This window comes from Nanorana parkeri, unplaced genomic scaffold (assembly GCF_000935625.1).
Source record: "Nanorana parkeri isolate BGI_ZX_2015 unplaced genomic scaffold, ASM93562v1 scaffold448, whole genome shotgun sequence".
Classification (NCBI taxonomy): Eukaryota; Metazoa; Chordata; class Amphibia; order Anura; family Dicroglossidae; genus Nanorana; species Nanorana parkeri.
In genome coordinates this window covers 1037242-1062541 of record NW_017306716.1, presented here as the reverse complement: position 1 = coordinate 1062541, position 25300 = coordinate 1037242, and the positions used below count along the sequence as shown (strand labels likewise).

Below are 25300 nucleotides of genomic sequence, written 5' to 3'. Positions count from 1 at the left end.
ATATATATATTGAATATTTACTGAATATATTATAATTTTCTATGTATAATATTTGAATGTTTTTTTCCCTTAGTGTTAATTCCATTGACTTGCAAGGAAGGACACCAATAAACATGGATAGCTGTAACACTAATGCCAGTGTGAACTCTGGAAAATGTGCCACAGAAGGCATAGACATCCAGTGCTATCTGATCCTGAACAGCAGCGCACAGAAAATCTTTATAGCAGTGCTTTGTATTATAACAGGAACTGTGTGTATCTTTGAGAATTGTTTGGTCCTTTCCATGATCTTCAGTTCTGCTCATCTCAGAAGAAAACCCTCCTTCCTCTTCATTGGCAGTCTGGCCACAGCAGACTTACTGGCCAGTCTTATTTTTTCTTATAGTTTTATTGACTTTCATGTCTTCCATGGAGCAGGTACCCCTTCTGTTTTCCTATTCAAACTTGGTGGTGTCACCTTATCCTTCACTGCATCCCTTGGAAGTTTACTTCTGACAGCATTTGACAGGTACATTTGTATTTACATGCCATCTAAGTATAAATCAATAGTCACCCAAAAAAGAGCACTCCAGGCATTGACTGTAATGTGGATTGGGACCACAATTATCTCATTTCTACCACTTATGGGTGTAAATTGCTGTTATACTGATTCATTGTGCTCAGAACTTTTTCCCTTGATTGACAATAAATACCTAGCAAGTTGGATTCTCCTTATAATGATTCTTCTCTGTTGCATAATTTTTTCCTATACTCATATCTTATGGAAGGCGCATAAGCATACAATTTATATGGAGCAACACAATTTACAAGCAGAGCGTGGACAACATCGTATGAGAATGGACGTCATGCTGGCCAAAACCTTAGCCATAGTTTTAACTGTACTTGTGGTGTGCTGGACTCCAGCTCTTATTATTATGATACATAGTTTGCTATTTCCACTGGACAATAAAATAAAAACTATTTTTGCTTTCTGCAGTACTCTTTGCTTGGTCAACTCCATGGTCAACCCTATAATCTATGCTCTAAAAAGTAGAGAACTCCGTCGCAGACTGATCAGATATCTAAAGAAAGTTAAATGCTTAAAGAAGTATTTTAGGAGTCCACAGGAGGTCGAAGGGACTCAGAAAAACATGGATTTGGAAAACACTTGTGATGACACAGTTTTGGAAACTGAGTTCAGTATGCAAGGATAATTAAATTGGCAGCACTTCAGGATTGATAATAACTTTTATATGAATTTGCTTTCTTACGGCAAAATTGAAAAAAAATGGCTGATATAAAAAAAATAGGAATACAGGACTTCTTTTGCTTCTTCCATACCGATATCAGAAACATATGAGAAGTTAAAGAACTGTAAGGACAGCTTACATCTAATATGTATAAAGATATATAAGAATGGACTATGCTCATACTCCTTCACTTGTTCACTGAAAATTATATATTTTTTTATCTGTACTCACTTTGTGAGTAGGCATTTAAAGGGCAATTACAGTGGCTTTATAGTTATATTCTTTATTTATTATGGTCAGTACGAAAAACATAATATTTGTATGATTTGATATTGTTTTTAACTGTTGTACTTTGTACATTTTTTATATTTGTCTTTAGTTGGTCAATATAAAATGTTACATTTATTGTATTTACACAGGCAGCAAGCATGTGGAGTTATTGATACATTTTCAAATGTTTCAGGCCTCTTTGTTGCAAAATAGTCTGTTGCTTACAAAGTTTAATAGCTTAAATAAAAAGTATCGTCACAAAATAAAATAATGTATGTACCCCCAAGGGGACAAACTGCATGTAGCACTTGATCCTGTTCTTGCCCCCCCCCATGGCTGTCTGGCCACACTGCACAGAAGGAGACAATATATAATTAGGTGTGAGTAACAATGCTTGTTTCTGGCAGCAGAGGTGCTCTGGAGATGAGCGTTATCATTCAACAAAGCAGGGAGTGGGGGCCTGTCATCGCAAGACTCCTGTGTATGCTCCTTGTGTGCTCTTAGTTTACAAGAAATTCAGCTGTCTGTGATGAAAAAAAGTGAATGAGCAGCATGGGGACTTGTAGTTCCTTACAGTGTCAACCATTCACTCATGCACCTGCTGCTGCCAAAGAAAGCAGAGGGCTGTGACATCAGAGCTGGGGCCTGGCTCTCTGCACAAGTGTGAGCCTGGCCGTGGAGACAAAAGAGTGGCAGATGAGGGGAAATGTGTCAATCTGGCTGGGGTACACAGAACTGGGACATGAAAGGGGGAAGTAAAAAGTAGGGAGAGAAGGGGAGGATGTAGAATGCATGCCTGACTTCCCAGTCATATATGGGCAGAGGGAGCAGATATAGATCTGTATTGTACTTTTTGTGTGTTTTGGATTACTTGATAATAGGCAAAGAGTAGTATGCCAATGATCTGGTAATCCCAAACATTCCTTTTACATATTTCTTTGAATAAGAAACACAGAGCATACAGAGGAAAGCAGAAGATGGCTTTATTTCTGGCTATAGCTCCCCCCTAGGAACACCCATGAATTTGGCTTTAGTCTGGGGTGGAGCTGCAGCCTTCATAAAAAGAAAAAAATAATGTTCTTTTGCTGCACAATCACAGCACCGATCACAATGGGCCCAAATTCTAAATGCACCTGGTCCCCTGGGGGATTAAAAAAATATTGCCATTACTTCTCCTTTAAGATGAAATTTACACATGAGTGAACGATCCAGAGCAGTGACTCCCCGTTGAGTTTCCCTCTCTCTATATGGCTTCCTTCAAAGTTTCAATGAGAGACGGAGATTCTGAAAGGAAGTATCTACTCTTCTGTTTATAATGAACTCATAATGCTGTAACAATCTTATGTCATGATTGTACTCTGTATCAACTGTTTATATGCAAAACATAGATTGTACACCCATAAATATATATGAAATCAGATATAAAAAAGTAGTTTAAAAAATTTCAGACTTGGTTTATAGAAGCTGCATTGTTCCTTTTTTAAGCTTCTTTTCACTTTTGTGTTTGCAAAAATGCATGTAAACATATGAAAATGTTATACACATCAGAGCATAAAAACACAGCACATTGATGTTTATCAGTGTATTTCGGCCAGTTTTTAATGTACCGGCCGGAATTTGCACAGTGTGTGGGGCTGTTGGCTCCCTTTCAGCCGGCATTCCTCAATCGGCTGATCAAAGGAGCCTGCTGGAAAATCTTTGTATGATCAGAGCTGGCAGCCAATGAGCTGCCCGCTCTGATCGGGTATTCTGATAGGTGACGGCGCCACCTGTCAGAATACAATGCAAACAGCATCAATTTTTTTCGTTCAACCCGCATGTTAAACAGAAATAATTGACAGGTGTATGGCTAGCTTTCGAAGCTAAGCTGTTATGAACACCAAAAAAAGACCTTATAAGACCTTACATGCTCACCATAGAGCCCCTTGAGCAGACGAAGAACGTCGTTCTTTGTCTGCTCTGTGTGATTACCGAGACAACGCCACCTGTCTCAGCGGTCACTAACTGCAGCTTCTGTCACAGAATTTCTGTCACAGAAGCCCAGCGTCCTATCGTCCGGAGCGCCTTATAGAGCGCGAAATACGGTACTTGATCACAAGCACATTACTTTACATAGGAAACACAAAGCACACAAAGGAGAGGGGGAGGTGGCTTCAACGCTGGCTGTAGCTTGCCCATAGGAATGCCTATAAATTGGGCTTCAGCCTGGGGTGGAGCTACAAGCACCAAAAACAAAAAAAGGATTTTCGTTGTTTTACAATTACAGCACCGATCAGAATGGGATCAAGCGCTAAATGTACTTGATCCTCTGGGGGATTCCCCCAAATATGTGTTAGTTTGTGGTGATACTTCTTTAAGCTGAAATTCACACACAAATGAATGAATAAGAGCAATGACTCCCCTCTCTTTGGATAGCTTCCTACAACATTTCAGTCAGAGACTTACTTTTAAAAAGGAAATAGCTACTGTTCTGCTCATAATGAACCCATAATGCGTTATTGCACTCTGTTTCAACTATTTATATGCAAAACATACCTGTAAATATCTATAAAGATATAAAAAGTTAGTTTAAAAACTTACAAAGTGGATTTGTAGAAGCTTATTGCTGTATTTTCCCATTTGTAAGCTTCTTTTAACTTTTGTGCTTGCAAAAATGCATGTAAACACATGAAAATGTTATACACATAAGAACAGAACAACACAGTACATTGCTGTTCATCAGTGGTAAAAGTTAGTGAGCGGCTACAAGAATACCCTCCACTATGGTCCAGTGCGATCTGAAAAAATAGTACTTTTTCAGCAGCATTTTTTCAGATCGCACTGGACCGGAACGCAGGCATTGTTTTGCCATTGACTTTAGTACACCACCACACCCCCTCCCACCCCTAAACGCAGAAAGCCACCCAGGATGCACTCCAGTGCATTCCAGCAGCGAATCGCGCTGGAACTGGTGTGAAGCGGTCCTAAAACCGGACCCTCAACATGTTATCTGACACTAACACTTAGGGGTGTATTTATAAACAATCCACAAGGCCATTGGCACTGTAAAATTGCATGTCCATTTATTCTGTGCGAATGGAATAGATTCAGCTAAGAAGCATAGGACAGAAGTATTTATTTCTTATGCTCCTAAGGAAATAACTATTTATTGTTTATGCTCCTAAGCTGTATCTAGTGGTATGCTATGGTTAATATGGTAATAACATTCGTTTTGCCTCCATTCGGACAGAACGAATGTACATGCAAGTTTGCAGGGTGAATAGCTCTGTGAATCCTTTATAAATACATCTCTGAAGGTAGAATACAGTAGAAGCCAAGCTTTTTTTCAGTTTAGCGTCCTAGCAACTAACTGACAGCAGCGGCAGGCAGGGGACTGCTGTCATTATTCAACTTCCTGGCGGCTGATGGTTGGTTTCTAGGATGCCAAGCTGACTTTTGCTGACCCACAGTCACTGCACCAAATCAGTCAAGCAAAACAAATGACAAACGCACAGAGGTTTAGATACACCTGTATCTAAACCTCTGTGTTTAACCTTAGTGGTGAGACAAGTTTTGATTTGGTGCAGTGACGCATGGGGGGTCTCAGCTGCCGTTGTGATGTGAGGGATCCCCTATGTGTCTCTGTGCCTTTAAGGGAGGTTGGGCTTCCTCCTGACAAACCTGCACCCAATTTGATCTTTGGCCCCATGTGTTCCAAGATGGAGACTCTCATAGTTGGTGCGGCTGTAGCTGCGGCGTCTCAGTATACTGCGGCGTCTCAGTATACCGCGAGCTGTAGCTCGCGGTATACTGAGCTTAGGGTGACGGGAGGACGTTACCCTAAGGAGAACTATGGGGAAAAGCCCTAACCCCATAGTTCTCCTTTAAGGCCAAATGCTGGTCCAAACCAAACTGGAAAAAGGAAAGAATGCATCCCACGCAATTCCAAGGATGGAATTTTCTGGCCTTGCACTGCGCATTGCATGCTTTTCAAGTGCAATGGCAACCCTTGTGGGGGTGAACTTCCTAGCCCGAAAGAACATAGGAAGGACAGCATCAGACAAGCCCCTACACCTCAGGACTTGGGTTTCAACAGCCAATCCGCTTAAAACCAGCAACTGAGAGGTATCATGGAATACCGTTTTTTGCAATTGGTCTGCATTGTCTGGGAGGGCACACAGAGAATGTGCATGGAGATTGGACTACAATCTCATGTTTAGATTACTAATTTGTATTGAATTTATAGTCTATCATGGGAACGAGCTTGGAGCTGTGGCTAGAACACACACAGGGACCATGGGGAACAAAAGTAGCCACCCTCCAGAAGGAAGGACAGTGTCAGCACCAATTCAGAGATGATTTGAGGATCTACAGCTGAGTGATACACAAATAAGATACATTTTGTTAATAGATAAGGTATTTGAATGCATTTTTAAGATTTAGCTCCTGAGTTTAGTGTCACTTTGAAGTCTAGAATAGGGCAAAACCCTAAATTCCCCTATAAATGTTGGGGAGAGAATCCGCTAGGCTATCTACGCAGTAGCACAGTGTCGCCAGAAACAGCTCCAGCTGTTTTAACATGTCAGGATAGATCTAGGGTCCCTAGCCATAGCCTTTAACCAGATGGACAAGCTGTGCCAGTGAGGCAATCTCAGGTGAATGGCCGGGCCTGCAAGAGCAAATAAGGAAGAAAGGCTTCTAACCTCGTCCGTGTGGTCCGAAAAAAGCAGGATATCTTCAATAGTGACCAAAAGTATATTTTTCAGGCAAGAAATGGCAGGGTTCACTGTAAAGGTGCCCATACACCTTACGATTATCGGACGAAACTTTTCGTCCGATGATCGAACCGTCGTACGATTTTCGTACGACGGCCCCATCCTGCCCCGATTATCGCAAGGTTCAATCAGCGGTAGTTAGAAAAAAACACCTGGACGACTTGCGGTAATTGACCGCAATTATTTTCGTTTGCGCATGCGCAGTGTTAATCGTATGACTTTTGACGGACGGAAACGCCACCAACCATGCGAACATCGTACGATCAACCAAAGTTTTCAAACATGCTTGACCGTCAAAAGTCGTACGATTGTACAGTACTATCGGTCGGGCACTCTATTCACACGTTACGATTGTCGTACGAAAAGTCGATCGCATACGATTATCGTACGATAATCGTAAGGTGTATGGGCACCTTAAGGCCCGTCCACGTATTAGCGAAGTCATCCTCAATATGGTACTGCTTAACAAAATGTTTAGGGGAAGAAAACATTTTTTCAGGGTGATCCCAGTCCCCATAATCGTACAGGAGAGTGAGGGCTCTCCATGGACTATGGCCGTGGACCTGTAAAAGCTCATTACGCTCACCCTGGCCCCCCTTCTGTCGGGGTCTGGGTACAGTCAGTCATGGCTTTGCTGAGATCACCGATCTGCATAGTTGCTGGAGGCACTTAGGCAACCTTACTCAAAGAAATTTGCAGAAGAAAATAAGTAGGGATTGCACTGATACCCGTTTTTCGGTATCGACTACCGATATATCTTTTTTCCGGCAATCACGGATACCGAAAGTCCTATTAGGAAGCCAGGTGGCGTGTAATGACTCACCACCTGGCTTCCTGATTAGACGGGAAGTAGGCGGGGTGTGTAAAGACTCGCCACCCGGCTTCCCGATTAGCAGGGAAACCGTCTCCTGATGACGAGGAAGCATGGAGCCGGATTTCTGGCCAATCAGAAAGCTGTAGGGCGGGTAATGACTCGCTGCTTGGCTTCTTGATTGGCCAGCTTTTCGACCAATCAGGAAGCCAGGCGTCGAGTAATTTCACGCTGCCCGGCTTCCTGATTGGCCGGGAAGCCGGCTCCATATTCCCTTGTCACCAAGTGACGAGGGAGCATGGAGTCGGCTTCCCAGGCCAATCAAGGAGCCGGGCAGCGTGTAATGACTCGCTGCCTGGCTTCCTGATACCGGAACTTCGGGTATCGGGCTAGGCATCGGAGCATTTGGGCTAGTACGAGTACTCAAATATTTGGTAACGGCACAGATACTAGTATCGGTGCATCCCTAAAAATAAGTAAAAGAAAAGTACTTTTCTCACAGCAGAGAGAGAGAGAAAGAGAGGATGTCCATTACCTAAAGGCACTAGCAAAAAACTGAGGCAGGCTGCAATTGGTTTGCCATTGTCCAGCCACCTTTTTTCCTTTATATAGTAAAAAAATAAAAAAAAACAGTGGTTATTAAATGCGAACAAAAGAAAGCTCAATCTGTCTAAAGAAAAATTATATAAAAATCATGTGGGTACACTATTACATGCCCCAAAAATAACCTGGTAACAAAGGAGTTGTAACATACCGGTATTGAGGTGGCCGCACTAGCGGCTTTTGTTAAAACAAATTCCTGATGGTTCTGCCAAAGGTCAACTTTCAGCACTTCCTGTTATGGGGTGACAACTTTCTCCAACTGTGCTCCTGTGTTGTTAACCATTCATATGCATTCGGACATGTAGGGCGCACTGGAATGTAAGCCGGCCGACTCTCTGCGTTCCGGTGCGGGAGGGGGTGTGGAGCTGTATTGAAGTCAATGGCATCGCCCACATTGCGATCGCCCGCACTCGGAATGCAGGCACATTAGTGCCTGCATTCCGGTCCAGTGCGACCTGCAAAAATAGTGCTCGCAGCATTTTTGCGGATCGAACTGGACTTGAACACAGGCACTAATGCAGGTGATCGCACTGTGGGCGAGGGGCCTGCCTGCGGTGCCATTGACTTCAATGCACCGCCACGCCCCCTCCCGCCCCTGAATGCAGGTGTTTATTTGTTGGTAGATCTCAATGAGCTCGTCATTTGAAAAGTAGATCTCCAGACGAAAAATAGTGGGCGCCCCTGCAATACGGTAATGAGGGCCCTGCTCGTGAGAGCTTACAATCTAGTAGGAGGGGCAAGTGATACAAAAGGTAATAATTGTTTAAATTAAGTTATTGGAAGAAGTATAAGGCAGTTATGTTGAGATGAGATAGGCTTCCCTGAAGAGATGGGTTTTTAAGGATCGCCTAAAGGTGGCCAGCGTAAGAGATAGTTGGACTGATTGGAAGGAGTTCCAGAGGATGGGGGACACTCTGGAGAAGTCCTGGAGGCAAGCGTGGGAGGAGGTAATTAGAGAGCAGGAGTTCTTGAGAGGAGCGGAGAGGATGGTTTGGGTGATATTTTGAGATGAGGTCAGTGATGTCGGTTGGGGACGGAGTTGTAGATGGCTTTGTATGTTGTTCTTAGTATTCTGAATTGTATTTGTTGGGCAATTGGGAGCCAGTGGAGGGATTGGCAGAGAGGGGCGGCAGACACTGAACGGTTGGTAAGGTGAATGAGTCTGGCAGCAGCATTCATGGTAGACTGAAGGGGATAGCCAGCTTAGTGGTCGGCCAACAAGGAGGGAATTACAGTGGGCAAGGTGAGAGATTATAAGGGGTGTGAATTAGAAGCTTTGTGGTTTCGTTTGTTAAAAAGGGTCGTATTTTGGAGATGTTACGGAGGTTGAGTCGCCAGGATTTGGATAGTGATTGGATGTGGGGCTGAAAGGAGAGCTCAGAGTCAAGGATAACACCGAGTACCCTGGCTTGATGGGGGGGCGGGGGTATTTGATCGTAGTGTTGTTGATTGTGATGGGGAAGTTGGGGGAGGGAACACGGAGAGGAGGAAATATTAAAAGCTCAGTTTTTGACAGATTGAGTTTGACGTAGTGGTGTGACATCCATGCTGAGATGTCACTGAGTAGATTTGAGATATGTGAAGAGACAGAGGGGTGAGCTGAGGAGTGGAGAAATAGATTTGGGTGTCATCGGCATAAAGATGGTATTGGAAGCCATGGGCGGCTATCGATTGACCCAGGGAAGAAGTGTAGATAGAGAATAGAAGGGGCCCAGGGACAGACCCTTGGGGGACCCTCATGGGAAGAGGAGGTAGAATTGTAGGTGACACTGAAGGTGCGCTGAGATAGGTAGGAGGTGAACCATGAGAAATCAGAGTCTTGGAGGCCAAGGAAATGGAGTGTATTAAGGAGAAGCTGGTGGTCAACGGTGTCAAAGGCAGCAGAAAGGTCTAAAAGTATGAGTACAGAGTAGTGGCCATTGGTTTTAGCAGTTAGTAGATCGTTAGTAAGTTTTAGAAGGGCAGCTTCTGTGGAGTGTTGGGGACGAAAGCCAGATTGAAACGGGTCAAGGAGATTGTAAACTGTAAGGTGGCGGCTCAGGCGGTTGTAGACCAGCCGTTCAAGAAGTTTGGAGGTAAATGGGAGCAAGGAGATGGGTCTCGAGTTGTTTAGACTGCTGGGCCCCAAAGACGGTTTCCCAACTTTATCATAGAGTCAGGTAATTAGAATTCTCAGATAGAAAAGTCAGGAATGGCATCCTCCAAGTTTCTCTCCTGACAGGTTTTATTTAACCATAACCTTATCCGTAAGAGTCCTTCAGACCACTGCATTGTGGTAACGCACATTAAGTGTGTTGCAATGCTATTAATTTTAAATGGCACCCCAATGCACCTCCACATTGAACTACTGAGTGATGTGGTGTGCTGCATAGACAATAAGACCTCATTCACACTTTCACAATGCATACATGCGTGTTGGGTTCACATGTGTTTTTGCCATGCATCAGTCCATTTATTTCAATAGACTACTCCAAGCTGCAAAGAAGCTCATGCAGCATTTTCAGCTGTGAGCTTCCCGTGTTTATTTGACTACGCGTTTGTGTGCATTTGATGCGCGTCCACCTCTCTAAGTATACACCAGGTCACGTTTTAGACCTAGACACCACCTTCTCCACACTTGCTGGGCTCCCACAACTTTTGGGCACAGGTGTACCTTTCCTCAGTTGCTGGTTACACACCACCACCTTGTACCCACTTGTTGGGTATAGATACCCTCATCTCCTTGGTCAATGACACCCCCTTTTTTCTCTACTTGTTGGCCATAGACAACCCCTCCTCATTTTTTGCAGTGTATAAATCCCCTCCTCTCCCCACCTGTTGGGCATGCACACCCCCTTCTCTCTCTACTTGTTGGTCATAGTCACCCCATCCTCTTATCTTTTGCTAGGTGTACACCCTCTCCTCACCCCACTTATTGGGCATAGACACCACCCCCTCCTCTTATCTTTTGCTAGGTGTACACCCTCTCCTCACCCCACTTATTGGGCATAGACACCACCCCCTCTTACTAGGTATACACTTCTCCCTTGTCATAGACATGACTTTGTATACACATCCCTTCTCACTGGGCATACACACCCCCTTCTTACTGGGTAGACACACCCTGCTCACCCCACTTGTTGGGCATAGACAAGACACCCCCTCTTCTCACTGGGTGTACACCACTTCTTCATTCTACTTGTTGGGCACAGACAGTCTCTCTTCTCACTGGGTATACACCACCTCCTCACCCCATTTGCTGAGCATATACCTCATCCACTCCCCAGTTGCTGGACATTCCCCTCTAGTTGGGCATACACCCCCCCTTCTTTTAATTGTTTGGCACAGACACCCTATCTCTCCTCACTTCCTGACTATGCACAAACCCTCACCCTACTTCCTGGCCAGACACCCTTATCTCCCCACGTATTCCTCTCTCCCTTGAGAAGCCCCTCTGACCTCTGCCACTGAAGAATTAGCATATGTATTGGAACGTGCCATTACCGCCGACAGACACGACAGTAAAAGAACTTCAACACTTTCCCTTCTCCCTCTCATATCACTCGAATTCCTCGTAGGGCATACGCACATTCTGCACCCTCCAATCCCTCCCCTCTCCTCTTTCCAGCCGCTAAAGGTCCGGAGAATCTAGCTCCCCCCGTCGCTGGGGAAGTGGGAGCTTCCGTATAGTGACGTCACAATCGCGGCAGTTGGCCGGTTGCCGGGGAGGAGTCGCCATTGCTGAGGTCTGAACTTATCTGAAAAGGAGAAGCTGAGCATACCGATCGGTGCCTTACCGGTACAGCCCTCCTCCCGGCCATTCGGTAGATTTCTGTGTGATCTGATTTGGATCGATCAGGGCGACCATGGCCTGCGGAGCGACATTGAAGCGCTCTATGGAATTTGAGGCCTTGATGAGCCCACAGTCTCCGAAGCGCCGTCGGTGCACCCCTCTCCCGGGTTCCCCCGCCACACCGTCCCCCCAGAGATGCGGCATGAGGCCCGAGAGTCCGCTAGGCCAACAATCCCCTCAGCTGGGCGTTGACCGCCGGCTCACCCCGGGTATGTATCCATTTGTCTTTGTGTGCCTCTAGTCCATGATACACCGCCAGCCGGCCTACTCTCCTCTAAAGGGGGAGGGGGGCAGTATTATTTATTATAGGGGGGCTAACACATCGAGGCTGATCTACTAAAGGAATGTGCACCCAATAAAATGTGTGAAGATTCTCTTCAATGATCTGGTCATGTGATGGGCAAATACCTGTTTTGTTCCATCTGTACACGACTGGGGCGTAAATATAAACACAACATTTCTGGTGTGAACATCCTCGGCTTCTTTAGGCCTCAGTCCCTAGAAAGTGATCTGCTGTGGCTTGCAGGCATTGAGGAGGCCATACTGGTGCCTGTGTATATATATTTTTTCCATCCCATGGGTGATATTACAGTGAAATACAGTGCCATGCAGCTGTTGATGGTGATGATTGACTTTAATGGGCACGTTTGGTAGGCCATGCCCCCTGGCCCCAATCTGCTCAGATAAAATGGTTGCAAATACTGCCCCGATGTGGATGGTTCCGTGTGTCTGCTGTGTTATTTTGTAGGTGGGCAGTGAAACCGTAGACCAACCTCCTGTTTTTACTGCCCATGTGACCCTAGCCTGGGTGACTTTCTGGCTGGATTCATTGGGGCTGTGCTAGCTGCTTTTTCTAGCACAGCCCCAATGCTAGCTAAGGCAATTTTGCTTTGTTTTGAATGTCCTCAGTTCACCCTACTGGGTTGCATTGGTGTGACCTAAAAAAAAAATACTGCATGCAATCTTTTCAGCGCAGCAGGCCACGATGTGGTTTAAGCGCACCACTCTGCACTGTTGCCTTTGAACTTAATGAGACGTCACTGGTGATATTTCAATAAGGTGCGAACAAAGAAAATGGTAAACACTGATGTGCCAGGATGGGAGCAACCTCATTGTGTCTGGCAATACACACCAGCAGCTGTGCGTTATAGCGGCCTGTAGAGAATGGCATCAGACCCGTCTCTAGGGGGCCTCCAGTCATATATCCTTACTACAGACATGGGGCTAGTTCACCTTCATTTATTACTCTGATCAACAAAGTAATGACCAATCCCCAAAATGCTTCTGTAACTCTCTTGAGGTAGTGTAGATTGGGGACACCAATGTCCCTGTAAATAACAAGTTGTAGCGCTGTCTATAAATGTTTTGAGCATACGAGTGCTAATGTATGTATTTCTATTTATCTCACACGGGATCAGTTTAGCTTACAACTAATTGTATAGCTATGTCAAGGGGATCGAGTCTGCGTCAGCAGCTGTACAAGTGTCCCCACTGGAAGGTGGCCCCTCTGCTTGTTATGGTAACAGCTCAAAATGTGGAGTCCCCCCAGTGACAATGGTTACCAGAGCAAACAGAGAATCTCCCCAGTTGGAATGTAGGTAAGGATGAAAACCTGACAGGTTTCTGTCAGGATTAGTAATAGACAAGGGAAGGGTTCTATCTCTTCTCTTGTCTATTACCAAAGTGTGTGTGTATGTACGTGTACACGTGTGTGTGTGTGTGTGTGTGTGTGTGTGTGTGTATGTATATTCTCTATCACACTAAGTGAAAACATACAGTGGAGAGGGGCAACCCCCCTCCCCCCCTCTACAAAACATACTTTGGGACTACTCCTGTATATGGACTTGGCATTTGTTTGATGGATGTGATTGCATAGCAGTCAAGTATTTCATGTGTATCTGATTGATGTGGGGTTGCATTTCCAGAGATTTGACACCCCTTCTTTTTTCATGGCGTATGAAATGCTTTCTTTAGTTTGCTCTGGAACATGGCTCACACTAGTTGTACAATCCTTGCAGGGGACTCTACAAAGGGCATACTCCGTATAATTGACCTATTTATTTGTTTTGGGGTTTTCTATGTACATATATAGGCAAGGATGTTTTAATGTTGACATTTTTGATGTACATCAATAATAAAAAAAAAAAAGATTTATTTTCACATCCTTCTCCAGCTTTATTTGCTTCCCCTGATGTTCAGGGTGGACCCATTCATACAAGGAGTCCCAGAGTGTGGTTTGTAGAGGTTTTATTTTTCTCCTTCCTTACTCTAGAGACAAATTAAATGACTTTTCCAGCACCGATTGTTGTACTTTAGGCTGCTTTTTGTATTTCTAGTGTAGGAGAGCACGGTTTCCCAGTTGGTGAATACCTATTTTTATCTGTTGGTTTGCATGTCTTTGTTTAGAAGGTTACCTCTTGATTTATATTTCTCTTTTTTTTTTCCTTTATGTTTGTCAGGTTATTGTGTGGAGCTTAGCCCCTCTTTTCATGTGATGGGGCTTTTCTATACATTGGAAGGCTATCCTATGGCTCATTCAGAGTAGATGGTGTAGCAGTATGGGGTGGTGATAATGGTGATTGGTTCTTTCATAGCATGTTTTCACGGCTGGACCCTTTGTATTAACTTCATGATAAATGCTGCATATAAACATTCCCTGCTATATGTTAGGAAACCGTTATGCTTTAAACCGGCTACTTACTGCCCACGCACCCATTGGGGCAGAGGTTCCTAACCTTTTAAACTTACGGACATATTCATCCAGAACAAGTGACCATGAGCCACATATGGAATTTATTGCAGGACAGTTTATTGTCCAAGTCTTCAAAACCCCCGGTTATGCTTTCAGGAATCCAGTTGTACAATGACGGCTATGTGTGGAAAGATAAATGGTAGAACAGTTGTAGATTCTTTTCTTTCAAACAGATTTGTTCAGGGCCACAAAGGGAGAAAAAAAAAGGTGCAATTTGTTCAGATTCAGTCGTGTTTTCCACCAGGGCGGCTTTGTTTGTTTCTTTTTGATGGGAATGATCATCTATTGATTTGCCAACTAAAGCTGGCCCTACTCTATTCCCCCCGTGGGCTGAACAAGAAAATGCTTGGTTTCCCCCATCCATGCTAAACTGCATGGATGGGGGAATTTTCCCTTGGGCCCCTTTCACACAGGTTGTCTGATCGGGTCCGCCTGTCATTTTTTCAGGCAGACCTGATCGGGTGGCCAATGTAAGTCTATGGCCAGCCGGTTCTAAACGGATGGGCATCCGTTTACACCCGGTTACCCCGAACTTCAGCCGGGTCTTGAAAAAACCTGGACCTGATGTTGCCCATGCACATCCGATTAGTTGATGGAGGAATCTGTTATGAAAAAAACTTTTGTTTTCCCTGTAAACCCCCCACCCGGCACGCTGCTCTGCTCTTCGTTTTCCTCCTCACAAGAAGCCGCTGCCTTGGGAGCAGATACCACCATCGGCCGCCATGCTGCCTCAGTGCCACCGCTGTGTCCACCATCTATGTCCCCCTCTGCCACCTTTTTCACGCTGGGTAGGAGACTTGTAGCCAGTTTTTCAATGCAGATTATTTTAAATCAATGAAACGAATTAAAATGTCTAATATAATACATAAAATTTGATTTTTTTTTTTAAATGAAAAAAGCTGATGGGAAAAAAATTAATTTTTGGCTAGGGATGCACCAATACCACTTTTTTAAGACCGAATACCGATACTTTTATATACAAACCGATACACACTATACAAACAGATCTGCATACCTAAAGATTTATAATTGTATGTTTTTTTGTTTTTTTTAAAACCAGTTAGTGATATGTTTATGTCCAAAACTGATATTTTATCTAATAAACTCTTTTTGTAATTGGAATACTTGTCCCGATCCTCTGTTGGCCCTTTTTAAACTAGCCACTCTTGTTGGCTGGTTTATATTTTTGGTATATATGCTGCAGTACTAACCTGCTGTGTCGTGTCTTCTCCGTCTGCTTCAGCCACTCTGTGTCACAGCCTAGTCATCTGCTCCATTCTGACCTCTTCTCCCGCGGATTGGATAATGACAGGATTCCTCACCAATCGGCCAATCAGCGGGAGAAGAGGTCAGAATGGAGCAGATGACTGAGGACTTGGAGGAGGAGTTCGCAGCCATCTTGTTTCACACAGGACGCGATGGAGGTCCTGTGTGCGGCGGTTTCGAGTCCCTGAAGATGGCGGGCGCGGCACAGGTACTTGTTTTTTGTATCTGAGTATTTGCACGAGTACTCATGCAAATACTCGGTATCGCCGCCGATGCCTGTATCTGTATCGGTGCATCCCTTGTTTTGGCCTGACAAATTCTGCTGCGGGATGTGCGTTGCGGTGCCACTCATTTCAATGGCACCCCAAACACACCTCTCCCCCGGCATTTTAGCCAGCATTGTAATGCATGGTACCATAATGCCGTGCATTCCAGTGAAGTGCGATTGCAAAGATTGTGCATGCAGTTTTATTCTGAAGTAAACATTATGTTTGTAACACTCCATTTGTGTATTTTATTTTAAATAAAAGATGATACTCTTTAAAATCCGATTTTAATAGAAAAAATAATCGGCCAACTAATCGATTATAAAAATAACAATTAGTTCCAGCCCTACTTCCAATATTGCTTGAGAAATGATGCCACCAATAACTTAAATCTCGTATAAGCGGGAGGGTGATGGGTTTTCCTGCATGTAAATCTATCCTTATCCACTTAGCACCAGCATTCTAAAGTTCCTTAACTTCCCTTTACTTGGCTAATGGGTGATTCTTCATTCAAGTCACTGAATCTAGCACCTAACTGTGACTGGCAGATGTAGTAAGATGAGATCACAGGCTGAAGAAAAGAATGATTCTGCACAAGCTGTCTCCAGTTGTGAGATTGCTAATTGTGCAGGATTGAGTTTCTAATGCTTTGGGGTTTGATTCACATTAAAAGAGGACTGTGGGGTAAGTGGTTTTCCCCATAGTACTCCTCAGGGTCAAAGGAGGACATAAACTAGCGTCCTCCCATGACCCAAAGCTCAGTATGATAGAAGAATGTCACCAGCACACCATAAGCTCCAAAGCTCAGTATATCGCAAGCTACAGCTCGCAGTTTACTGAGACCGCCGCAGCCGGGGCGGATCCCGACATTACTGTGGAGATCCACCCAGCTGTGTGAGTGACAGCTGGATCTGCCTATATAGAGGCAGAGCCAGCTGTACCCGCCCCCGTCCGTTCCGCCAGTCAGTGCTGGAGGATCGGAGCAGGGAGGGGGGGGGGGAAATCTCTCTGCAGAGACATGATCGAGCGACGGTATGTGTTCGCTCCCTTCCCGATCTATTGAGCTGACCTGTGACAGTTTCATTGTCGCACGTCGGCTACAACTATGAGGATGAGTATAAATCACTCCTCTCATAGTTCTCCTTTAATGTAATTTTTCCTCCTGATGTGTTTCACGTTAAAATCCATGTCAAGTAGTGTGGGTGCCTTGTCGCATAGCAATGCATTTTTTATTGGATGTCACCGTGCATCATAACACACATTAAGATGTCATGGGGCATTTAATAAAAGTCTTATGACATACATATTTTGATGCTTTTTACCTGACTGTCTTGTTGATCCAGTGGTTTCATACTTGGTGTCATTGTCCAAAATGTGTATGCAAATATGGGGTTTTGACTTCACTTGCTACATTCTTGTTCCAGGCCAGAGACACAGAAAAACCCACAGACGGTAGTACTTTGCCAAGATGGTGAACAATTTTTCTCATTTCAATGTTTCTTTAATGTGGTCCTTGAATCTAGTGGCATAGGTGTGTGTTCTTGCAGAATTTGGTATTGGCACCTTTTGCCTGTGCCTAGGTGAGCACCCTGAAAGTATACAAGGTCCTCTTTCATTTTAAAGTGCATTTAAGGTCTAGAAGTGATGGCCTATCATTCAATATACTTCTCGCTTTGTATAGTATTGTTGGAAATGTGCATTTAAATCAGTAAGTCCTTTTTAGTGATTTTTATGGAAATTCGAATGACTTCATTGAGGTCTTCTTGCACTACTCTGTGCACAATGTGTTAGCGTACCCATTACATTGATGAGTCTGCACTTTGTCTGGCATCCGGCAACGAAGCTGTCGCCTCAGTGGGATCCTTTTTACTACTTGGAGCAAATGGTGCTTAAGTGGTAGTGTGTTAAGACATGGCCCCTTGAACTGTACTAAAGGAGGTTAAGTCGTCCCTCCAGCAGAGATGCTTCCAAGAGTGCGGGCCTTCATAGATCTCTAGTACTGAAAGGAACCGAAAACAGAATTTGTTTCTTGAGGGTTCTTCAAGCACCCATGTGCTTGTGCCCGGAGAGTGCCGATGTGCTCGATCAAGTCACATTGCACTGTTTTTTTTGTTAGAACTTTATTGAGATGTCACAAGTGACATTTGATTAAGTGCTATGTGCTCACCGTGGTGCGATGCTGTTGTAACACGTCTCACTGTGGTGACCTTAAAAAAGAAAAAGTCCTGCATGGCGTATTTTTATTAAGCACACACCAGCGCAGTCGTGTGAACTGTCGCCACCCATGACAAGGCAAATTGCCTTGTCTTGCATTCAGGCTGCCCTGAGGAAAATGGCCAGCACAGCCTAAATGCAGATGTTGAGCTCTAAGAAGATGGGTTCATCAGTTTTCCTGTTGGACAACACATTGGAAAGACCATTATAAATGACCTGACATATTGACATGTGGATATTCTATTTCAGTCGCTGAAGGTTATTAGGAAAGACTTTTGCAATATGTGCCTAGTAAGTCTTGCATGTGGCAGTTGCTTATTTACAGCTTTTGTTTGTCTTCAAGAACAAATCTTTCAGAACCTGAGACAGGAATATACACGCTACCATAGACGACGGCAGCTAGAAGGAGCTTTCAACCAAACTGAAAATGGACACTCCAGTGAGGTTCAAGCCAGTACATCTCTCACAGCTCCATCGTCACCAGGTAATGACCGCACTGTAGAAGAGCAATGAGAGCCTTGTAAATGGAAGAATAGCTTCTTGATTGAAGAGAAATCAAAGGGCACACAGAAGGTTATTTTAAAAGTTGTCCGCTATCACGTTTTATGCAGTGAAACAAAATGGATATGCACACAGGTGAATAAAGAGTTATTGGCATGAAATCTGAGGTAGATGCATTGCAGGATTCTAATCCACAAATCTACCCCATTGAATCTAAATGAGCAAGTCTTCCTGTAGTTATGTCACCATTTCCAGACCCACCTATCCTCATCTATTAACCATGCCCCCATTTCCAGACCCACCTATCCTCATCTATTAACCATGCCCCCATTTCCAGACCCACCTATCCTCATCTATTAACCATGCCCCCATTTCCAGACCCACCTATCCTCATCTATTAACCATGCCCCTATTTGCAGACCACTATCCCCATCTATTAAACATGCCCCTATTTCCAGACCCCTATCCCCATCTATTAACCATGCCCCTATTTCCAGACCCCCTATCCCCATCTATTAACCATGCCCCTATTTCCAGACCCCCTATCCCCATCTATTAACCATGCCCCTATTTCCAGACCCCTATCCCCATCTATTAACCATGCCCCTATTTCCAGACCCCTATCCCCATCTATTAACCATACCCCCATTTCCAGACCCCCCTATCCCCATCTAGTATTCCTGTGCCTGAAGTCTGTTTTGGAGTTAGTGACATGTTAATCTCAGTTGACTATGCGCAGTTGGAGTTGGGTCATGCTTTTCTTGCAGGCACTCTGCATTGGTTCCAAGTATTGTTGTTTTCATTTAGTGTGTGTGCATGTGGTTTTGTGTTTGAGAACAGTCCTGGCAAAGTAAAACTGAGACGCATCTCCCAATTCCATTGCTTTGCAGGTTCACTGGTGAAGAAAGACCAACCAACATTCAGCTTACGACAAGTAGGAATTCTGTGTGAACGTCTACTGAAGGACCATGAAGATAAGATTAGGGAAAAATATGAGCAGATTCTCAACACAAAACTAGAAGGTTGGTGTCTGCCCTTTTTGCCGAACCATTTTGTTTTTCTGAGCTACTCTGCATTTTAAACTTAGCTAAGCTTGATAAAGAACACTGCTTATGTTTTTGTTTTGAGACATAACTAGCAAAAGTGTTCCCGTTCAAGCTGCAAGCAGATCTGCCCAACTTGGCCTGCAGCCTTTACTGTTCCCAATATTCTCTCTTGAGATGTCTTACTTCTGCTCCTGCTAGTGTGGATCTGTTCACACAACAGTCTGTCATATGACAGGGTGTAGATGGGACTACAGTTCGCTGTTTTGTCCAGCGTTTCCAAAGATGGTAGATGCTAAAAGCCTGATGCATTTAGTACTTGCATGTATTCTGGCAAAGTAATGCACCAGCAATGCCTTTCGGCTACCTGTGTGGATAACCACACAACCTAAACCGTTTCTGGGACTTGATGACAGGTTTGGGAAGTATGTGTGTTGTACCATATGCAACCTATGCAAATAAATGTCTCCATACACACAGCTGCGTATAGAGCTGTATATATGCGCAAAAACAGAATGGAACAGAGATGCATCCGGCCAGCGTATTTCTGCGTATTTACATGCATATACGCGCACAGCACATTAAAAGTTCCATTACGAGTGATGCATTCTGGGATTGCATATAGTGCACGTATAGACGTGTATAGACTCAATACACAATTTTGCTTGTGTTGTGTGTGAATGAGCCTTTAAGGTCTGCCTTTTGTTGGCAGCCCCCTCATTTGCAGCACATTAATAGCATTGTGTTCCACATACGGCATTGGCACAGTTGCTTAGTATTTGGAAGCTACTTTTTGAAAATCAAACGTAGAAACAAAAAAAAAAACCACTTTTTGGAAATGGCACTCTTCAGGTTTTCCCCATTTTTATAGTAAGCAATGGTTGGATCTTGTGTCAGGGCAGAAATCCAGCATGGGAGCTGCCACTTGTGATGCATGCTTAGGGCCTTCCATCCCAAGCCTTACTTAAATTAGCATGTTACTGACCTTGAATAAGCATGCAAGTCAGGCTTCTTGTGAGTGATTAATGAAGCAAATATGAGAATGGCTGCCCCAGAGATTGTGCTGTCAGCAGTGGCATCTGTCCTTATGGATTCTCCTGAAGTGTATGTCTGGGCCCAAAGCAAAAAAAGCTCAAAAACCATACAGTGCATCTCTGCAACACTGTTTTCCATGTTTTATTGCTTTAACAACCCTGCAAGTACAGAAAAATCTGCTGCTCTGCCTGAAATTCTTTTAGCATCGTCATGGAAGCTTAGTCCATCCAATTGAATTGATCAGAACTTCTAAGTTGAGCAGCAGCTCCTCGGCTGCGGACATTTCCTTCATTTTGGTGGTGAGATCCACTAAATATTCTAAAACCTACAAAGAAATCCTACTTGGTGTGACTGAGGTTGATGTTTTAAAATCCTTCTCTGCTTCTTTTACAAGCATTTTCTTCTTTTCCTAGAACAATATGAATCCTTTGTGAAATTTACACATGATCAGATTATGCGACGGTACGGGACAAGGACTGCAAGTTGTAAGTTGCCGATTTGTTTTTCTTCTTATTACTATATTATTTGTTGCAGAGATTTGTGTCCAGCTTCTGCTTTTCTAGACTGTGAGCCATTTTTCAGTTGTCCAGCCTAATACACCTCACCCATAGGAATGAATAGGCCACAGTGCCTGTGTGAACTGTGAAGATGGGCCAACAGGTGATTGCGCTGCTAGAAAGGCTGAACAGGGCATACATTGTAGATGGCTGGAGCTGAGAGCTAAGTGGTTGTTTTGCACGCACACTGGTAATGGGGGGTGGCCAAGTATATACAGTACATGTTCACTTAAAGGAGACCTATGGGGTTAAGTCTTTTCCCCATAGTTCTCAGGGTAACGGGAGGACACAAACTAGCGTCCTCCAGTCCCTCTAAGCTCAGTATACTGCAAGCTGCTGCTCGCGGTATACCGAGACGCTGAAGCGGATCCCGACAATTGTGCCGGGATCCGCCCAGCTGCGTGACTGACAGCTGACTCTGCCGATCTAAGAGGCAGAGCCAGCTGTACCCGCCCCCTCCCCGGTCCGTTCTGCCAGTCAGCGCTGGCGGATCTGAGCGGGGAGGGGGGAATCCAGCCCCTCCCCTGTCACGGCAGAGAGCCGTGACAGGATTGAGAGGTGAGCGAACGCCAGTATGTGTTCCCTCCCCTCTCGATCTACTGAGCCGACCTGTGACAGTCTCATTGTCACAGGTCGGCTAGAACTATGAGGTTGAGTGAAAAGCACTCGCCTCATAGTTCTCCTTTTTAAAGTGAACATGTACTTTAAAGTGAATTGGTGCTTTGCCCAAGCAATAGCTTCCACCAGACTCTTATTCTTGCCTTTCTTTAGTTCCCTGCTGCTCCATTCAGCTGCCAGAAGTAAGAGGAAAGTCCTGTGTTGGCTTCAGATTGCTTATACAGGGTTCATGTGTGTCAGCACTGATTGGCCCAGTTACCTGCTTTTCTCTATACCCCAGGTATTTCCTTTCATACTCCTTGCTGAATGAAGCAATGGGAGGAACATAGGCAAGGTAAGTATATGGTGATTTAAGCAATCTTGTTGCTTCGCTCTCAAAGGGCAGGTGCCTGTGATCTGCTGAGAGGCACCCAGGTTATTTGGAGGGAGATGACTTTGAGATGAAGTGTATCATTACTTCCATGCTGAAAGTGTGGCTTGTGTATTATAAGTGTGATCATCTGTATCACTTTGGCCACTTGGGGACCTAAGTCAGTGAATTCTGAAATATTAAAGTAGATATAGAGATAATGGCCATGGAAGGTTCTGCTCATTCTGCGCATGCACACCACAAGCTTTATTCATTCCAGTAAAACGTTTGTACCCCATCGGATGTGCAAATGATAGAATCTGCATTGAAATGAATTTAGGTTGCGGTGCGCATGGTTGGGAGGAGCTGGACCCAGTAAAGGTTTTTCAATAGGATGTTGTGCTGCACTGAGCAAATCTTGGTGGAGTACAGACAGGATAAGTGTGCGGGTCTGCTCTGTAGTAATGAGGGAGGACATCCGAGAGCACCAAGTCACTTACACTTTGTATTTATTAAATAGTCATTTGTAACGTTGCCCATGTCTGTATACTGTAATCAAATGTATTTATTTTTACAGATGTGTCTTGAATTGTTCGCTTTGCCGTCTGGGTACCAGTTTTCACTTTGGGTTTACGGCTGCTCTACATTCTTGCCACCTGTGAGGTGCCACATTATTATCAGTTTTTCTTCACATCGTGTCATCCAGAGAATTTTAACGTCATTGCTGGCTGCCTTCACACTTTATTTTTAATTTTTTTTTAAGCTTTTTTTTTTTCTCTCTACACTGACTTTTGTTTAAAGACTGTTCCTCTCAATAAAACCAACTGTAATCCAAAAGGTTGTATTCTTTTGATGGCTTCAGACATCTCCATTAGTGTTTTTTCTTATTTTGAGGATTATTTTTGCCTTGTTTGATGCACTACAATTACATTGTGAGGGGTGTTTTTTTTTTTTTCTTCTTCCTATATTGGGAGGAGCCTGAAAGAATTTACAAATAAAGGACCATACAGACTGTAACTGTTGTGTATTTAGTGAATAGTGATTGTAACCTGATGTATACATAACTGCACCCTTCTGAGACTAATTCTAAAATGCAAGCTTTTTTTTCCTATTTGCATAAGTTTTTGTTTGCTACAGAAAGGCATTGTTTTATTGAGTTTGTACAAAAAATATCTACTGGATGTCGGAGTTATAAGAGAAGGTTTTCTGTTTTCGCATGAAAATAATGTATAGGCAGACTGATTTATGAAAACTGGAGCTGCTGCTCATTTCTACCCATTTGATGATCTGGTTTTCTCCTCCAGTTTAGGGAATGAAAGCCAAAAGCTGACTGTTGGCTTTAAGCAGCTGCCCTGTTTCTCTTTGGCTCTAGTTTTTATAAATTGGTCTGAGTCTGTCAGACTGTACATGCAATTCCTAGCTCTTTGGGTGGCGAAGGTTTGAATGAAGTAACACATAGCCTTTATATAATATTGTGCCTCTAATGTCATTTTGAAATGGTTGAAATAAAGTTACCTGGGGTGAGAGTCCTTTTATTTTTTTAATTTCTCATTGACAAAGATGTTTGTCATCTAATACTCATTACACATTGTATATTGGCAAGTAAATCTTGCATGGGTGTGGACAGACTTTTACACAGGTTTCTCACGTCCAAAAAAAGCTGCTTGTGAGGTGTCCATTCTATGCAAACTGAGCTGAAGTGTGACATGCTAATCTTTCTATAAGTTAAATATAGGTGTCTTGCTGCACTCATTACCGGTATAGGATGTTCCTTGAAATTGTAGTGGATGCTTGTAGTGACCACGGATGGTGCCGTGAAGATATACATGTTTGCAAAAGGATGTCACCGCCACACCATTTCGCACAACCCCCCCCTTCGCACAGTGTTTTTGGGACACCTGATATTTGGTGTATGGGGAATGGGAGTTTCTATGCTGGGTGTTTTTTTTACCCCTTGCTGAGGTGTTGAATTCCTCACAGGTCTGAGAAGGGTTATTGCATGCCCTTGACACGAGTGTAGGAAAGAGCAGTCAATTTGGGAGTCAACTGGTCGGTTAAAAGACCCAGTTGTTTTAATCTATAACACTTCAGTTTCCAGAAATTGCTGATTTCCTGCAGGAGGAGAGAATGCACACTCATGTGAGGTGTAGAAGGGTGACGCTACAAGTTCAATCTTAAAAATACGTTCAAATACCTTTTTAACTATTAATAAAAATGTATCTTATTTGTGTATCATTCGGCTGTAGATCCTCAAATCATCTCTGAATTGGTGCTCACACTGTCCTTCCTTCTGGAGGGTGGCTACTTTTGTTCTCCATAGTCCCTGTGTGTGTTGTAAAGTAGCCACCGCTTCAAGCTCGCTCCTGTGATGGACTACAGTCTCATGTTTAGTTTACTCATTTGTATTGCTGGTCCACTGAAAACAACGTGTATGTATCCTAAAAGCCTTAAACTCCACTGAACTGTATAATTTGGAAACCCTATCCTTTAACCCCTTTGTGGTGGAAACGCACACTGTACGTCCCCGCCACAAAGTGCCCAAATGATTGCTCATGTACACTGTATGTGATCAGCTATTATGGGCTCTGTAAGTCCTGGTTCACTCTGAGTTTTGTAGCGCTTTTGCTGCCCTAAAAGAAAAAAAAATCCCATTCATCTCTATGACCCTGTTCACATCTGACCGTTTTGTCGCAATAAGCAAAATGCCTGTCGCTTGAAAAGTGCATGAGCTTATTTTTTTTTTGCCCCTGAATAGGGCAAAAAAAATAGGGACCGCTTGAAAATGCCTGTTTTGCAGGCATAAAAAGTGCAGAAACGATGAACCAGGCCTTAGTGACATCTGATCCTGAAATGCTGCAGAGATCAGTGTCATTAAGGTTATTATTGGCTGTTCTTAAAGGAGAACTATGGGGTTAGGGCTTTTCCCCATAGTTCTCCTTAGGGTAACGGGAGGACACAAACTAGTGTCCTCCCGTCACCCAAAGCTCTGTATACTGAGACGCCGCAGCTGAAACGGATCCTGACAATTATGTCTTGATCCGCCCAGTTGCGTGAGTGACAGCTGGCTCTGCCTATCTAGAGGCAGAGCCAGCTGTACCCTCCCCCTCCCTTCCGCCAGTCAGCGCTGGAGGATCAGAGAGGGGAGAATCCAGTCGTCCCCCCCCCCCCGCCCCACCCCCTTGCAGGGACCGGCTCAGGGG

The 25300-nt window shown here is 44.1% G+C and overlaps 2 protein-coding genes across 2 annotated transcripts; both read left to right on the top strand.

Moving 5' to 3' along the window:
* The first annotated feature begins 105 nt into the window (after positions 1-105).
* On the top strand, positions 106-1199 carry CNR2 (cannabinoid receptor 2). Its single transcript, XM_018560311.1, has one exon. The coding sequence runs from the start codon at positions 114-116 to the stop codon at positions 1191-1193; it is 1080 nt and encodes a 359-aa protein (XP_018415813.1). The 5' UTR covers positions 106-113; the 3' UTR covers positions 1194-1199.
* Positions 1200-11341: 10142 nt separating this feature from the next.
* AKIRIN1 (akirin 1) lies at positions 11342-22972 on the top strand. Its single transcript, XM_018560309.1, has 5 exons — positions 11342-11708; positions 18341-18481; positions 19389-19520; positions 20990-21061; positions 22678-22972. Exons 1-5 carry the CDS (start codon positions 11513-11515, stop codon positions 22686-22688), a joined length of 552 nt encoding a protein of 183 aa, XP_018415811.1. The 5' UTR covers positions 11342-11512; the 3' UTR covers positions 22689-22972.
* The last annotated feature ends 2328 nt before the right edge of the window (positions 22973-25300 follow it).

Bases quoted from the DNA above. Each gene is read 5' to 3' on its own strand.
- CNR2 (XM_018560311.1), top strand. From the start codon at position 114: ATGGATAGCTGTAACACTAATGCCAGTGTGAACTCTGGAAAATGTGCC.
- AKIRIN1 (XM_018560309.1), top strand. From the start codon at position 11,513: ATGGCCTGCGGAGCGACATTGAAGCGCTCTATGGAATTTGAGGCCTTG. The intron at 18,482-19,388 runs GTAATGACCGCA...ATTGCTTTGCAG, and splicing joins CACAGCTCCATCGTCACCAG to GTTCACTGGTGAAGAAAGAC. The intron at 19,521-20,989 runs GTTGGTGTCTGC...TTCTTTTCCTAG, and splicing joins TCTCAACACAAAACTAGAAG to AACAATATGAATCCTTTGTG.